This window comes from Neolamprologus brichardi, chromosome 9 (genome assembly GCF_056152115.1).
Source record: "Neolamprologus brichardi isolate AB-2024 chromosome 9, ASM5615211v1, whole genome shotgun sequence".
NCBI classification, from domain to species: domain Eukaryota; kingdom Metazoa; phylum Chordata; class Actinopteri; order Cichliformes; family Cichlidae; genus Neolamprologus; species Neolamprologus brichardi.
Window position 1 is genome coordinate 36595499 of NC_142112.1, and position 17998 is coordinate 36613496.

General features: G+C 42.3%; 1 protein-coding gene across 5 annotated transcripts in view; it reads left to right on the forward strand.

Moving 5' to 3' along the window:
- The window catches only part of map7d2b (MAP7 domain containing 2b), a 35935-nt gene that overhangs the window by 9921 nt on the left and 8016 nt on the right, over window positions 1-17998 (forward strand). For 2 of the 5 annotated variants that reach the window (XM_087846496.1, XM_087846497.1), the window contains exons 5-14: window positions 3334-3475; window positions 6969-7058; window positions 10168-10254; window positions 12207-12325; window positions 13829-13902; window positions 14109-14302; window positions 14713-14851; window positions 15393-15573; window positions 16730-16834; window positions 17831-17894. In XM_087846496.1, the coding sequence (XP_087702622.1) occupies window positions 3334-3475; window positions 6969-7058; window positions 10168-10254; window positions 12207-12325; window positions 13829-13902; window positions 14109-14302; window positions 14713-14851; window positions 15393-15573; window positions 16730-16834; window positions 17831-17894 (1195 nt within the window). The remainder of the gene's footprint in view (window positions 1-3333; window positions 3476-6968; window positions 7059-10167; window positions 10255-12206; window positions 12326-13828; window positions 13903-14108; window positions 14303-14712; window positions 14852-15392; window positions 15574-16729; window positions 16835-17830; window positions 17895-17998) is intronic. The other 3 variants (XM_087846498.1, XM_087846500.1, XM_087846499.1) reach the window with 3 other exon arrangements.

The window sequence follows — 17998 nt, forward strand, 5'->3', positions numbered from 1 at the left end:
CTTTGATCTTCCTGCCCCACTCTCTCTCCACATCTTCACTCCCTCCCTCACCTTCATCACATTCTGCTGTCTCCCTTTAAATCCTGACTCCCCCTCCCCCGCAGCCTCTCCCTCCTCCTGCAGTTTTGTGCGTGACTGTGCATACACCTTCACCCCACCCCCATAGTGCTGAGGTGGGGCATTTCCACCCACTCCATATACAGACAGTACACTGAAGCAGTGTTTCAGCTCTGTGCTGGCCAGTTACTCTGCATGGGCCACCTTAATGGTTGATGACCGAATTTCCCAGAGGAACCCACCCGAGGGATTAATAAACTTTTATCTTATCTTATCTTATGATTGGAAATCCAGTATGAGCAGAAAGCAGAGCCACATAAAAAGCAGACGGCTCACTTTTTACCCTCTGCAACAAACACAGAAACAGCTCAGTGTACAAACAGGTGTAATATGAATAAACAAATAATAAATACACATAAAAATAAATGCAGGGATGATAATATTTACCTCGTGAGGCAATGAGAACATCACTAAATGGAAAATGCTTCTCTTCTGGTCTTACATTTTTACATAAATATAAATAGTTTCAAATAAAAGTCTGTTTTCTAAAGAAGGACATTTAACATTTAATTTTTAATAAACAGTTTAAATATGAAAAACAGCAAATTTCAAAATAAAACAAAGGGGCCTTTACAAATGTACCTGAACCTGAAATATTCTTTAATCTTAAAAGGCTTCAATTTACTGCTTTAATATATCTGAATATAATAACAGCTCATTTTAGATTCACAAATGTGTCTGATTTCTTTAAGGTGCCTGAGGCCTTTATTTGACATCCTACATGTTTATATTCATCAAAATAGAAATAAGTGTCAGTCACGTAATGACATTAGGAAACTGGACAAAGTCATGAATCTAAAAATGAACCCTAATAAGTGTTTTTAATACAGCAGTGAGGACTTTAATTTTGGTTCCATGAATTTATTCCCTGGATTTTACTTTTCAGGTAACTGACTCCTTATTTTGCCCCTTAAAACATTTAGATTGATATAAATGTGTTTTATATATATTTGAATTCTGCCTTTCAGACGTCTCACGTGTGCTTCGATCTATGATTTTCTGACTTATTTCCTGGTGTTGTGTTATTGCGGTTTGTAGGGCTGTTTGTAATGCAGAGCTTTAGTTGTTCTGGTTTTTGTTTATTGAGTTTTTACGCCAGTCAACTATTTTGTTATTTCTTTTTGTGGCTGTAGTTTTGTGTCTCTAGTGTTAGCGGTCTTTTGTTTATTTCCTGTTTTACTTTGAAGGTTGACTTTCTTGGATTTCTTCCATTGGTATTATTTCCTCCTTCATTATTGTCCGTTCGCCCTGATTATCTTTACCTGTGCGTCAAAGAAGCTTGCAAAGAAAAGCGTCTGGACGTTTCACCTCTCATCCGAGAAGCTTCTTCAGTTCTGAACTGAAGAAGCTTCTCGGATGAGAGGTGAAACATCTTCAAGCAACTTAAAGAAGTCCAGACGCTTTTCTTTGCAAGCTCCTTTGGCTACGATGACCTGGATGACTGAGAACCTTCACAGACATATTTTACCTGTGCGTATTAGCTGCACCTGCTTGTCTGTATATAAAGCCCTTTGCCCAGCTCCGTCTTGTGCTGTTTGACTTTTCTAGTGAACCTATCAGCTTAAATAAACGCTGCACTTTGCTCGACCTCTGAACTGACCTTCAACGCTCTTATATTGAACATCTCAAAATAATTGTCAATTTATCTCTTTTTCAAACGACAGAGCCAACAAACTTTTTTTTTGTGGCTGGGATGCCGGCTAACAAAGAGTGAGAAGTGCCGATAAAATAAGAACCAGCCTCGAGCTGTGAGTGAGGTGAACTATGGAAATGTCGACATGTCACGTTTGCATGCAGCGCAGAGTAGTTTGGATTTGTCCCGTGTGTCTCAGATCAGGGCGTTGCAGATGCTGACGGGGTGTTTTTATTTTAACTGTGTGGTTTATTTAAAAAATCTGCTGTTGGTGTGTTTTTATAATGCAAGAATCCAAATTTTATGAAGTATTGGCTGAACGTCCACCTGAATGGTTGGATTTTTGAGGCGTCACTTGAGGCCACAAGGTGTTGTTTTAGGGATGTGCATGTGTCTGCAAGTGCATACAGTGCATCTACAGCTGTAAGCACAACAGGGAAATCAGACATTCACTAAGTAATAATGATGCTCTGGAACAAAGGAGCGAGGTCCTCTATAGTAACAGCAGCACACAGCTCACAGCAGAGGGCGGGAGGTTTGCATCCAGGGTCTTTGTCTGTTTTCCCAGTAGCTTAGGTTTCTCTCTTGCTCAAGGACAGTGTTGCAAAACAGAATTAGGTTGCATGTAGCAATTTATAGTATTTTATTTTGATGTGTCAATGTGTGATAAGTTAAAATTGTGCTGAATGGGCTCTCACTCTGTGATCTGGAGCAAAATCCTTCCCACAGATAATAGAACAAGGACCTGACCGTGACTCCAGCATTTAGACATTAAGGATGTAAATCATTAGGAATGAATAACAGCTGTCTCGCCATAACATTTAATACACAACAGGAATGTCTCTGTGAGTTCATATAGGCCCAAATCCATGAAAGATTTTTATTGTTTTCCTCAAACTGTGATCATGATGTAAGATTAATAATTATACCCAGTCATGGTTTACTCATCTTGTCTGCCAGTCACTCCCCAGTGCCGAGTGTGTATTTTTATTTTCTAGGAATGGTTATTGTCACACTGCAGCATGCATGCAGTCCAGAGGAAGAGGTAGAGGAAGGCAAAAGGATGAAAGAAATGCAACCAGTATCAATCTCCGATCCACCCACCATCTGTGTGTGTGCAGGCATGGTCCCCTGTGTAAACGTGTGTTCATGCATGTGTATGTATGTGGTGGGGGGTGGTGACGGGCTGCATTTTGCCTCCTCCCGTCTGACTAAAGTGCTTCAGGAACAGACTCAGTCATTAGAGAGGGAGTGGGTGATCGACATAGAGAGAGAGAGGGAGGAGTGAATTGAACTGCGAGGTGGGGGAGAGAGGGAGAGAGGGAGAGAGGGAGCGGCAGACGGAGGAGAGAGAGCGAACAGAGCTGCTGTATCACTGAGTGGCAGACGGGCGAGCGAGGGCTGGTGACCACCAGCAGACAGCGAACAGACGAGCGCGAAGAGGGGCGAGGCCGCTGCCGCTGCTGCTGCATGCGGTAACCATGGCGCAGCCATCTCCGAGTGCATCGCCCGGCATCCGTCGCCGTAGCGATGGCTCGGTAAGAGAATCTCTCTTCTTCCCTGTTTCTGAACGCAACGAGCAGGAGAGGCTGGAGGCCATGGTACGCCGAAGAGCCGGGGGCCCTGAAAGACGAGGAGGAGGAGGTGGAGGAGGAGAAGCCCGGGAGCACCTGGATAACAGGCCTAAACGGTGGACATGGGGAGGACCGCCTGACGGAGTGGAGGGTGAGTACCAACAGAAACGATGATGATGTCATTGGAGGGTGGGTTTGATTTCTAGAACTCGGGGGAGGGGGGGGGGGGTTGGTAGTGATGGAGAAGTGGAGAGATGTTTCAGGAGGAGGAGGTCTGGAGGTCAGGAGGAGAAGGGGGGGTAGCTGTGGGAATAAAGGGTGGAGACGTAACAGCAGAGGACAAAGAGCAGGTGAAGTGAGGATATAGAGAAGGAGAAAACAGAGCGGGGCAGTGGAGGAAAAGGGTGGGGAGGCTGCAATGCAGGAACGCTTTGTCTCCAAACCCCTTCAGGCTTTAGAGAGACTCAGAGTGAGTTCATAAAGCTTCAGCCTGATCAGACGGGGTCAAGCTGTGCCTGTAAACTGCTGTTTAAACGTGCTACAGGTGCCGGTTCATTTTTATGTTTGTGTGTTTTATTTCCGAGCTGGGATGCAGGACTAATTCTCAGAAGACCTTGAACGCAACAAGGCCACACACATAAACAAAGTGCGACACAGGGCTGTTCACTGAACTTCCATCACTCGTATTTTATCTCTTTTCTTCGCCGTCACTCTCTTCTGAGATGTTTTCTGTCTTCTTGCCGCCCCGAGCCTGGCTCTATGCTGTGGTGCATTCATAACGCCATCAATTATTCACAGTACCCACCAGCTGAGCCGGGATCGGGTCCACCAGGCAGCTCCTCTGGCTCCGGCCCGGCTGGCTGGGGAAGAGGCGCTGCTCTGGGATCTGCGGGGCCCGGCAGAACGCTCACTGCAGCAGAAACGGCACCAGCTCATCTTACAGCTCGATTAAAGGACAGACACTCACCCAAAGACGCAAAGTGTGTGTTTTTGTGTGTGTGTTTGTGTGCTGCGTATTTTCCTCTGGTCCCGAGCTCCAAAATGAGCTGCTACTTTATTCGAACAAGGTGTTCAGGCCGTGATAGCAGCTGCTGCAGATTTTTACCCAACCGGGATCACAGCAGATACACAACCCTGTGAAAAAAATATCAGGATTTCTTTTACGTGTGTCCATTTTCAAAGGATCTTTTCTCCTCTTGTCGCCAAGACTTGGGGGAATAATTTAAAAATAAGCACTGAGATTACGGTTATTGATCCGAACTGGCACCGGGTGATGTTAATACAGGAGCATTCAAAGGGACCCAGCAGTATATCTGTGCATGCGTTTTTGGACAATGGCACTTTCCTTTTTAATGTTGCGTCTGTACACCACCACAGTGGCGTTTAAATCACACAACATGTGATTGAAATGCAGGCGTTCATCTTTAATACCTTGTGAAGCTCTGATCAGTTTTGCAGCATTTGCCTGAATCTGAGGAGAGTATAACCCTGTACGCTTCACAACTCCCGCTGCTTCTATCAGCAGTCACATCATCAATAAATACTAGTGACCCACTTCCACTGGCAGCCATACAAACACATGTCAAAACACTGCCTGCACCATGTTTGACAGGTGATGTGTTATGCTTCAGATCATCAGCTGTTTGCCTCTTAAGTCGTCCTGGTCCTGGTTAATCTTGGTTTCATCTGCCCAAAGATTTGCATCTTTTTATGTTCTCTTAGAATGTTCTAGAATGTTCTTGGCTGGTTAGATGTTGTTGTTAGATGTTTTCTTAAGCAAGTAATGAATTCTGTAATCGTCCACTTTAGTTGTCTTCTGTGGTCTTTCAGGCCTTTGATGTTCCTGAGCTCACCAGTGTCTTCCTTGTTTCTGAGAATGAACCAGATTATTGATTTGGCCACTACGAAAGTTTTTTTTGTCTTTTATACACCGATCAGTCTTAATAGTCACGACCACGGTCATATGAAGGGAATCACACTGATTGTTTCTTCATCATGACACCTGTTAGTGCCATAATGAAGATGATCTGTTCATCGTAGCACTGCTAACACGTCGTATAAAGTTTATGTGTTAGAAGCAGGAAAAGTGTGGAGCAAAAAACAATCATTGGCGCATCAAGTGGTCCAAGAAGGGAACAGTGATGAACCAGCGACAGGGTCACATGAAGAACAAAGGCCGGTGTTCTGACAAACCATCCTACTTTAGCAAAACGTCCTACCATAAGTAGTTTATGCACATTTCTGCTGTCACAGAGTCATTCCAGCACCAATTTAAGTAGGTATGACGGTTTGCCGCTTAACTTTGCCCATCAGAGTATGCTTGTAGGTCATATGCATACAGCCAGGATGGTTTGCCACTTCATTTTACCCGTTAAAGTATGCTTGTAGGTAACATTCACAAAGGTAGCATGGTTTGGCACTTAATTTTACCCGTCAGAGTATGTGTGTAGCTGTCATTAACAAAGGTAAAATGATTTGCCACTGAATTTTAGCTGTTAAAGTACGCTTCTAGCTCATATTCAGAAAGGTAGGATGGTTCGCCACTGAAATGTAGCTATTAAAGTATGCTTCTAGCTCAGATTAACAAAAGTAGGACGATTTGTCACAAAATTTTAGCAGTTTAAGTATGCCTGTAGGTGACATTCACAAAGGTAGGTTGGTTTGGCAGTTAATTTTACCGGTCAGAGTATTTTTCTAGCTAATATTCACAAAGGTAGGACAATTGGCCACTGAATTTTGTGTTGTGCACATGCGCAGAAACGGGTAGGATGGTTTGCCAGGTAGGATGGATTCCCAGAACACCGGCTCTGCTCTGATCCAACAGATGAGCTGTTAGAGCTGAAATTGCAAAAAAAGGTCATTCCTGGTAGAAATGTGCCAGAATACACGACACATCTGTTTGCTGTTTCTGTAGCAAACAGCTGGACACAATATTATACAAGTCATAATGTTGTGCCTGATGGGAGAGAGTTTATTTTGGCCTGTCAGCCTAATGACGGCCTCCTTCACTTCCACTGTCATGTCTTTGGATGTCACAGTGACAGTTTCAGTGAACAGCTACCGGCACACTCCAGTTCTTTTATCTGCTGAATTTGTCATAAAATAATGAGGAACCAGGCTTCAGCCATGTTCCCTCTGACAGCTGGTTGTCAGTCAGTTAAGTTACTGAAAATGGGACTGTGTGTGAATCCAATACTCTAATATCACATGTTCACTGTTTGATTTTAAATCCTCTGTAGTGGTGTAAAGAATCAAAACTACAAAAATGTCCGGCGTCATTAAAGCTGTAGATCTACATGCTGAACATGGTCAGTTAACCAGTTCTCTTACAGCAGATGTTGCTTGAACCTCCACATGATGAAATCAGGATCTTAGATCTTCCCTGAGAGGACAGTGACACTTCTGCACGTATTCGGTTCACAGCTTTGTTGTGTTTCACTCCTCTTGTTGGCTTGTTTGCCTTTACAATGTTTTTGAACAGATTTTGATGCCTTTTTCACTTTAACCCAGCGTGTGTGTGCACGCACCGAGCTTGGTTGTTGTTTTCTGTTTGTATGCCTGTCATGTGTCCCTGAAACAGGTGTGTGTGTGTGTGTGAGTATGTAATGCTTTGCTTTCTCCGCTCTGCTTCACCTGCTGCCCAGGTAACCTTAAGACCCCACCCTGCAATGCCATTGGCTCCGCTCAGCCCAATGAGCTTCCTGCTGCTTCCAGTGCCAGCCAGTCCCGTAACGGTACAGACCACATGACTATGTGTGCCACACCCACCCACCACCACCTGCAGTCGATCCTCTGTTTGCATGTTCGTAGCCGTCTTTGTGGCTGTAGCGTCATCCTGAAGTGTGTGATAGTCGTGTGTATTATATTTCAACCCTTTTAAAAATGTTTGCACTGATTTTTGTCACGACTGTTCTTAGAGGAACTAATAAAACGCGATCCACCCGCGATAAATCTGAATATTTGTAAACAACGTTGCAGCAAAAAAGTTTGCACAGGTTTCCTCTGCAGTAAATGTAGCAGCATATGTTGGCACACCAAAACTGGAGCACAGACAATGTGCAATTAACCGCACAGTAATCAATATTATTGGTCCACATGAGTTAGTCCAGTTAACTGAGGTGAAGCCTGGCAGACAGCTCCAGCTGCATTCGCCTTCCTCGCCATCCAACTTTCAGTCAAAGCAGCACAAGCCTAACTTTGTCCTTAAAAACATTCAAATAAGTAAATTGTAAAAGTATCTGTTGCTGTTATGAAGTAGGAAACTATCCAGAGGCAGTTATTTAAGCAGGCTGTAAACACATTTATTTTCTGAGTAAAAGTTGTAGATGTTAACATGGGAGTCTGTTGGGACTGACTCCATAGAGAGTCACTCCAAAGGGAGTCATATTTCAGTCCACATGTGGCAGAAGCATAAAGAAAGGCTGAAAGAAACAAGTCAATATATTCAATTTAAAAAAGGTGACAACAAAAGAACCTTTTTATTAAAGCTCAACATGCGTAGAGTTTAGGTGTGTAATGTATGGTTATATTTACTACATGTACAGGTAACATTATCATTTATTATCTGGCCATACAACAGCCTGCACTGCTGAATCTGCTCATCAAAGGACAACATTATACTTTAACTATTCAAAGGTTTTAAAGTTAAAAATGTTCCCAAAAACTTAATGTGTGAAATCTTTACTCAGAAAAAAATCTCTATGGAGCTCTAAATGTTTTTTAACGTTTACAAGAGCTTTGACCTTCACACAGTGGTGACAGCGCTGACCTCCGACCCACTCAGTGTGTGTTATTTGTGTCAGCTGCCGGTGTTCTCCACCCATCTTCATCAACAGTGCTGTCATATTTCCTCTTAGAGCATCTGGTTTGAAAGCCCCACCACACATAACTGCGTATGCCGCACACACGCTCTCCCACCCCCACAACAAAGGGCTGCTCCTCTTCCTGGCCCAAGGCCTTGTTTAGCGATGCATACGTATTTTTCTCAGCAGGGAATTTTGTCTATGAAACACCCTGCTACTACACACACACACACACACACACACACACACACACACCATAAATCATAGCAGACTTCACCCTGCAGCTATCTGTGAAACTTATTAGACCTCACACGCTCTCACACACAGACACCATGCGATCATTACTGTCCCATATCACGACTCAAATAACCTCCATGGTGTTTTGCACTCGGCCTGACCTGTTGGTGCACTTTTGCACAAAACACAAAAGGCAAAAACAAAACCCCTAAAAACAAAAAAAGACCTTTCCTGTGTTGTTTGGTAGTAATTTCCTGTAGAATAAAAGCAGGAGAAACAGAGTAAATGAATCAGAGTTTAAAACTGCAGTCAGGACACTGTTTCAATCAAAGAAGCACAGGAGAAATATTTGTCATTTAAAAAGATTCGGCAGTTGATATTACAAGTTACAGACCTCGATGTAAACCATCGGTCTGCTTCACAGAAAGGATGACTTTGAATCGGGCCACAGTTTTATACCCCAACAATAACACATTATTATTATGACTGATCTCCTTTCAGAACCAACAGGCCGTCTTGTTGTCTCCCTTTGAGTCTCCTCTTTGTTCAAGTCCCTCTTATCTGCTCCTTTCCTGGAAGGACAGAGACAGAAACACCTGCCTTGATTATTATTATTATCCTGATACTGATTCTATTTATCATTCGGGACATTTCCTTTGGCCCAGAAAATCTCCTCCTGACTGTTATCTGCTGTAAGCATGCAGTAAAGACCCTCTGCGCTTCTACGTCAATTCAATTCAATCATAACGCTGAATGACGTTTCGACCCTCAAAAACACAGAGCGCCGACTCGTTTACATAAAAATCCTAAAAAACAGCTTTATTTAATCATTTTAAATCCTAACAACACTAAGCTGGAAAAACACACAAATATAAACGATAACTGTGGCTCATTGCTTTCTGTTTATCAATAAATATTTTCTCTGGGAATTCATCAGATCAAAGTAAAAGTATTTAAGTTAATTACATTAATTGAAACATTTGTAGCATTTAGTTAAAACAATTACAACATATTTTAGGGTATAATTAACTAAAAGAAACAGTAAAATTGGTTAAACTAATGAGGCAACAAAGACTAAACTTAACAAATATTTTAGGAATATGAAAAAAATAAAACAAAAACTGTGACATGAAGTCTGAGTGACTGTGAGGTAAAACATTTTTTTGAATCGTTTTTTGAAGATTATGAATGAACTTACTGATAGTAAATATTTTATTATTTTTATTACTTACTTATAGTAGCTCGCTAAAATGAACGTTTTATGTTAAACAGGTTAACAACAGATAGAAAGATAAAAGTGAATAAAAAAATCATGCAAACTTGGATTATTTGGAAAGAAAATAATCCCTTACTCCTAAAATCTAATCGCTATCCCAGAAAATCCCAGAAAATCCCAGAAAGCAGATCAAGTCTTTGGTCACAAACTGAGTTTTTAAGTCCTGCTTTTGTCCGGTCGCGTTTCTCGTCTCTGAAACGTTCACCTCACAGCTCTGCAGTTGCTGCTTCGCTATCATCATCCTCCATTTCATGATGAAGCACTTCCTCGTGTGTGTGTGCGTCTCTGCTGCTGTTTCGTTTCTGTCTTACATCACCAAGGTTAATTCATTCAGCGCCCTGCACGGCTCATCGATCGGCGGGATTACTTTCTGCGTGAGCCGGCAGATTTGTGTTTGTCGTGTGAGGGGTGTTTGTGCTGGGATCGGACGTTCACTGGACAGTTTGACACCGAGCAGCAGCTGTTTAAGTCGCTGTGGTGTGTGTGTCCGTTTAAATGATTCGCTTTTTTGTTTTTGTGTTACTTCAGCGGTTGACTTCCTGTCTCCACTAACTGATCAGCCAATCAACAAACAGCTCTCCAACTCTTCAGCTGCTCTTCACTCACCGGACAGAGGTGAGACTTCAACATCTGATTACTAAAAATCCCCTTCAGGTCCCGAGTACCAAACTGGAGAGCAGGATTCAGGCTTAACTCTTTGTTTCCAGTGTTTCAGATCAAAACAAATACATGTAAAAGTAAAAGTGTGAAGATGTCATACAGATAAGAGTTATTTCAGCTTGATGTTTGATGCATGTAGGCAGTTATTCCTCTGCTGTTTGTCTCCCTGTGCTCCTCCTCAGCAGCTGGACACATCGTGTACAAACAAACATCTGCTTCCTCACCTGAATCATCTTCTTTGTAGATCAGTCTTTGCTTTCTTAGTCGTTACCTCCATCTCGTCTTTCTGAGCTTGTTCAGGTTTTTCACAGGTGTTGAGTTGATCACCTGCATGGCTGGTTTTCACACAGGGGGTGGCAGCAGTCGCTTAGTGGGACCGATCCTGTCAGAATTATTTCTGGCGCCATATTGTCTCAAATATTTGGATGTTAGCAAATAGCCAACTCGATTCATGCTCAATCATCCAAGTAAAGAAAACCCTTAAAGTTGGTTCTGTTCAGTCTTCAATCTGTGGTGAGTGATCAAATGTTTCTGAAAACACTACGTCCACGTGGGCAGAATTAACTTCCTGAGACATTTAGGTTGTTGACTGGCAAATGATGAAAGAGTTAAGTAGGCAGATACACCCCCTCTCACCCCAACCAATCACAGCAGATGGCCCCGCCCCTCCCTGAGCCTGGTTCTGCTGGAGGTTTCTTCCTGTTAAAAGGGAGTTTTTCCTTCCCACTGTCGCCAAAGTGCTTGCTCATAGGGGGTCATATGATTGTTGGGTTTTTCTCTGTATCTATGAAGCGCCTTGAGGCGACTTTTGTTGTGATTTGGCGCTATATAAATAAAATTGAATTGAATTGAATTGAATACAAGCCCTTGTTCCTGGCTCACCTCCACACGGCTGGAGTCTGTGTTTTATTGGGTGGAGGAGAAGGTTTAGACCCCTCTAACCATGCAACATGCAGCTGGGTGCATAAATCCTGTGAGATCTGGGAGTCGCCTCAGAAACAAATCTCAGCGACTCTGCAGCACCTTGAGTTTGACGTTGGAAAAGACATTATGTACTCTTTAACCCTCCAGCTCCTTTATCCATACATGTTAGGATCCTGCAGGTAACTGTAGGCGTCCTCCATCACCCCTCGCCTAAATATGAACACATCTCAGGTGCATGATTTCCACCTCGAGACAATATCCCAGCTGCATTTTCCCGACATTGTCTGAAACTCACGAAGAAAAACATTAATTTACATCAATCATCATGTGTTAAAAAGACCAGCTTTTTAATCATGAAAATACATATTTTCTAACAAATATGTGAAGCCTTCATTAAAAAGTAATAAATAAATAAAAATAAATAAAAATTTTTGCCTTTTTATTTACCTGCACGCTTGTTTTTAAATGATTTGACTTTAGCAGCTTGTTTTATGTGCGGCCCTCTGCTTTAGCCTTGCTGTTGTCATGATATTGGGATTTTAAAGCACTGGTGAACATTAATTTTGTGAAATCTGTCATTTTACTTGCATAATTTTAAATTTAATTTATTTATCTTTCCCTTTTAATTTATTAAATTCTTACTTTAAGGGCAGAAAAACACACAAAATGACATTTACAACCAAAGCCTGCATTTACTTGACTAAACTTTTCTCCATGGTTAGTTTGAGTTTGAGTTAGTGGTCATAACTAATCCGTCTGCTTTGACACATTAAAAATATTTTACTTGTGTTTTTAAGAGACAAAAAGTTAATGCTGGTTTTTCTACCTGGAAGTGCAGTGAGCCTCTCTGAAACTGTTTCTCATTTGTTTGCACAACGTGTCTTCCTAACCGAGCGTCTCATTCTCCTCCATCTGTGTCTCTGTCTGTGTGTTGTAAACGTATTTCACGTGTTGTTTCTGTGTGTCCGTCTTTGACCCGTCAGTGTCTTTTGTGTCCCATCGAACAGCTTCATCCAACAACCACAAACTAACCAGGAGTTCCTCCAACCGCAGAAGCATCGCTGGGTTCCCCGAAGAAACATCCAGAGCCAAAACACCCACGGTCAGACACACACACACACACACACACACACACACTAACATATAACACCACATACCTCTTTGTAAGCGAGGTGTTTGGAGCTAAAAGGGCACATTAGCAACTGTTGTGCTGTGTGGTAATCTGATGAATATGTAGATCTGGACTCATGAACCTTCCCTCTCTCAGAGCTGTGGACTCTGTGACGTGTTGCTGGGTGAATCACTCGCCGTTGTTTTTGTAAGTCTCTGGTTTCTTTGTAAGAGGTTAATAACTTCAGGACTCGTATTCGTCCTGCAGTCTGAGTGTCAGCACTGTAGCCAGGTATGAAACGTGGTGTTTGGACTCTGGTTGTGTTAACATTTTGACCATGTTGTGTTTTTCTTAGAGCCAGAAGTCATATTTGAACAATAGGGTGGAATGATTATGGCGCGATGCAGGGGCACAGAAATCTTGTGCTAAATAACAGACCAATAAAACGCTATTTTATTTAAAACACTATCTTGGATTCTTCTTATCTTTTCTTGGGTTATAAAAGAATTTAATATGTTTACAGGTGGGGTTTTGTGTTTTTGTGCATCTGAACTTTTCTTTAGTTTTGTTCTGTTTTGTCTTTTAGCCTAATGTCTGCACCTCTGTTTGAATTTGTTGTTGTCACACTTTTTTCTGCAGCAGTGTGTGAACTCTGTTTGTAAAGTTTACATATTTAAAGCTGTTCTTTTTATCTTTAGAGTTATAATTAGAGTTGACACTGCTGATGTCTTAAGCCTCTCAGGGTAAAACTGCTAAAAAAGGAAGTGCATACACATGGAGCTAAGATGAAGATTAGTATACAGCTGGGAGCTTCTGCACTTGTGTTGCCATGCGTGTCCGTTAGCGCGGCCAAGCCCCAAACTTTAAACCTTAACATGAGGTACAGAAAAATCATGCAGTCATACCAAACTTAAAATGTCTTTATTTCTGCTGTAAATTTGTGAATTCTGAGTGTGTGGGGACTTTCTGTCAGAGCGAACATTAGATGAACTGATAGTTTTTCATTCCACCTCATTATTTCAGCCTCAGACGGGGTTCCTGCTCGGTACTGACTAGTTTCAGGACGTAGCTGCAGGATTAAAGATGTGCAAGTTACTAAACTGGGCCACACCAGTCAAAAAGCCAGTAAAGCTTTCAGTAATGAATTCATTTGGATGTTAACAAACATCTATGCAGTCAGAACTGTTTAGTAACTGTTTTATTGCAGCTAACGAGCATGTAAGAGGATCCTCTGTCTGCACGGATGCTTCGGACAGGAAGGAAGGACTCAGTTTTAATGAGGCAGGAAAACGACCGCTCACGTCGTTCACAAATTGATGTTGTAGTCGTTACTGATGTGAGTAAGCTGCATCCAGCATGATGAAGCTGCATCCTGACTCATCCTCACCGATGGGTCTCCGGTTACACGGCTACAACAAGAGCTTCACGAAGTCCTGATGTTCTGATTATCATGTGTTTATACAGCCAGTAATATTTGATAAATCTGACTTTTAGGGGGAGTCAGCAAACACACCAAGCCGCAGTTCTTCCTTCAGGGCCAACAGCAAGGGCCCCGCCACACCGAAACGGTACACACACAAACACACACACACCACTCACCCTAACCACCAAAGATGAACGCCTAATCCTGACGCTCAGCCTAAACCTAACCACGGGATGGGCATTTTGTCCCAAATATAGCCACATGCCAGTTTTCTGTCCTCGCATGTCTGAACATGAACGCGCACACTTCTGAAGCACGGGTGACTTGATGTGACTCTGTTGGTTGCTTCAGGGTGAGGTCCAGCAGGAGTCGCGCCCAGTCTCCCTGCTCCCCCGGTCAGTACCCGCCCTCCCCTCTCCGGCAGAGAGCCACCACCCCCGGCACCGACGAGGTCAAAGGTCACAGCACCCTGGAGAGGAAATCCACCAAATCTGAGACATCGGAGAAGAAGATCCCCAAATCCACCAGCAGAGAACTCAATGCAGGTGAAGACAAACGTGCAGCAGTAACGTTACACATGCCGCCTTAGCTAAGCGATCAGTTTTTTATTGATGCTGATTGAATTCAGGGGACGGTGATAGTGGTCAAAATACCACCTGGTATTTGTTCAGCATAATTCAGGCGAATGATAAACTCTAAATGTCGAAGAAAAAAGCAAAACAAGAAGGTCGCCACAGAATCTGCAGAACGCACATCAAGTGAAAACACAACCGAAGATGCTCCTGGCTTTCCTTTCTGTATTTGTACATGTATCAGCAGGTCTTACCTGCAGGGCTCTGGTGAGATGGTTCCCTCAGCTGAGCATTTATGAAGCTGTAATGTTGTTTAAAGGCTTTTTGAAATCTTTTAAACAGTTTTTTATGTTTTTTTTATGTCTCTCCATCCTCCCCAACAGAGTCTCCAGGCACGCCCACAGGAAGGAGCGTGGGTGGGACCACAGATGCCGAGGAGGCATCCAGACTGCTGGCAGAGAGACGCCGTCTGGCCCGAATACAGAAGGAGCAGGAGGAGAGACAGCGGCAGGAGGAGGAGAGGTGAGTGCTCCTCATACACAGCTGTTCACTGGACCCAGATGTTTCTGGTTTCTTCTGTTTCTGTCTGAACACGTGAAACGTTAGACTTATGATTCTTGATTTTTCTGAACATTTAATGGACATTAGATCGAGTTTCGCTCATAGTTCCATCATAGCAGTCAATACTGTCCAAAATGCAGCATTTTGTTCCAGTTCTGATGAGCAAAATTATTATTTTAAATCCCCAAAACACAAAATAATTTGTTAAATGCAAAGTTTACAGGGATTGTTGTAGATGGAACTGAAGCCTCAATTTATAAACAGTGTTGTTTTTTGTCCTGTTTATAGGGACTAGTTATGTACTTACTGCACTTTTGTAGCTGGAGTTATTCAGAGCTAAGACTGAATAAAAAAAAGTCATTGATCTGATTACTTTGACTGTTTGCTGTGTATACTGAATTATCAATATTAACAATGCATTAAAAATAGAAATTGTCAGAGGTGATTATCTTTGTCTCGTCCGTGGCGCCCTGTGAAGTTCAGACTGTGTGGTTTTCTGCAGGCTGAGGGCCGAGGAGGAGCAAAGGAGGCAGCAGGAGGCCAGAGAGCAGCAGGAGAGGGCGGCGCGGCAGGCCGAGGAGGAGAGGGTGAGGCGGGAGGAGGAGAAGGCGAGAAGGGAGGAGGAGGAGAGACGGCAGAAGGAGCAGAGATGGAAGGACATGCAGGATCAGCTGGACAGAGAGGTCCGTGTGACTGAAATGACCTATGATGTGTTTTATTGGTATGAAGGTGATGCTGCTCAGTGTTTGCATAGTTTCAGCTCAAATGAATAATTGTTCACAATGTTCACGGATCGTTTTGGCCCGTGCATTTGTGTTTTTATTGATGTACTTACATGAAAGTGTCCCACGTTGCTATCCTTACCCTGCTCTGAATACATTTACTTTAGGACTCAGTTTACTGTAAAAGAAGGATTTATGTCTCTGAGTGTGTTTAGGTTTCTTTTAGTTATGGGTGTCATGTGTATTGATTTAATATTATAAATTAATGTTAACATGTAGGTGAAAGCTTCATGCCATACGGACACAGAAGCAGAAAAAAATGTCAGAAGAAATACAGAAATAACAAAAATCTATTAAAAATAAATAAATACAACTAGAAACCGGATTAAATAAGACAAAAAAAATTAAAAGATTAAATAAATAAACAAATAAAAATTAAAAAGGTGCATAAATAAAAAGTAAATAATTAAACAAATAAAGTAAATTTAAAAAATGTGAATAAAAACATTTTTTTCTATTATTACTGCAGTTTATTTAATGCCATAATAATTTCATTATAAAATGCTTTTTTCTGTTATGTTTGTTTATAGTCCCTCTTCCAGATGGTAAAGTACAGAAGTCTGTTTCTGCCACTGTAAGAGCTTTTTTATTATATCAATAAGTCAAAATTGGAGTTTATTATCTCCAAATTTCAACTTTCAAACTCCAACTACTGAGAAAAAAACTTAATCAAGTAAAGCTTTGGAGATAAAAGCCCCAATCTCTGATTTATGAATGCCAGCTGAATGAAAACTATTAAAACTGTATTAAAAGAAGAAGTTGGTGAATTATGCAAAGAGCAGACACACAAGCTGTAGTACCATATCTTTATTTTCTACCTCGTACCTGTTCGGTTGCAGGTGCAGTGGTTAAACCCTGATTTATTATTACAGTGATTATAAAGAGTGATTAATGATCAGTGCAGATCGACAGCTTGTAGGTAAGACCGGCCATGGCAGTGTTAGAGAAGCAAAGGGGGCGGGGCTCCGGTTCGACTCTTGTATGTTTTCAGGTAACTCATGTTTACACGCTGTAAACTGAAGAATAGCGAGAATGTGATTGGCTGTGTGTTTTTCAGAGGGAGGAGGCCTTCCTGCGAGCTCAGAGGGAGGCTGAGAGGAAGAGGCAGGCGAGAGAGCTGCTGCACATCCAGGAGGAGCAGGAGAGACAGCAGAGGAAGAAGGTACATCTCCATCTCAGAAAATTCACCTTTTAAGATGTTTTCTCACGTGGGATCCAGACAGTTTCAGGAGACGCAGATATGACGTCGTTTTTTATTCGTATGATATGTTTACATTTGGTTGCTGTTCCCCTGACATGCTGCCCCCTGTTTCCCCTGTGCTACCAGGCAGGATTTGAGGCTTAGCGGGGTAACTGAAGGTTTAACCCTGAGGTTTTCAGGTGACGATGATTCACTTTTAAAGCTGCGTATACAATAGCAAGAGATTCACTCGTCACACATAACTTTGAAGCTGCTAGTCGCTTGCAGACGTTGGTACACTCACACTCTCTCTGGTCTCTTCAGTCACTGTTCTGCTCACTTCACCTCACCAGCATTTATTTCGCCCTGAGTCATTTGAAGTTTCTGTATATTGTTCACTGGGGTACATCACCACGGTAACGTATACCGGAGAACTAGCCCTCCCCAATCAGTTCTCAGGACAATGGATCATTCCTGGAAGAGAAATGATAAAATCAGATAAAATCTTTATCTCGTGAGGCAACGTCATTCCTGTTTTTCCTGTTGGCTGCGATTTTGAAACAGCTTCATTCTTCTGTAGGCATTAATACACGATCCCGAAACACAGCAACATTTTGTGTCTAAGCCTTTGTTTAATTCTGTTTTTATGTTTGCTTGTTCTTCACTTCGTCGCAGAGAAACGACAAAAACTGTCGTCTATGAATTTACTGTAACCTGTCAGACTCTGAAACCACCTTCACGTGACTGCTTACAGACGTCAGATTAAATGAAGCCATATAAGGAAAATTATCCTGGATGTGTTGAACGGAGCTCCGGCTCTTTGTTTATTCTTGGATTTCTATTTGTTCCCTTTTTGCACCGTTTTCAGACACTTTTACGAGCAGATGGATTATCACGACACAACATAAACTCGAAAAGTTTGATGTGATCGTCGCTTATTTCTCTCTGTTAACACCAGCCGTGTGTCTGCTTCTGCAGAGAATTGAGGAGATTATGAAAAGAACAAGGAAGAGTGAAGTGGAGCCTCCATCTGCTGCTCCAGGTAAATGGATGCAACACACACACAGACACACACACACACACACTACAAAACTAATGACTTAATTTTCCACGCCAGTGCCGTTCAGAGTCCTTTTCCCTGTCGTC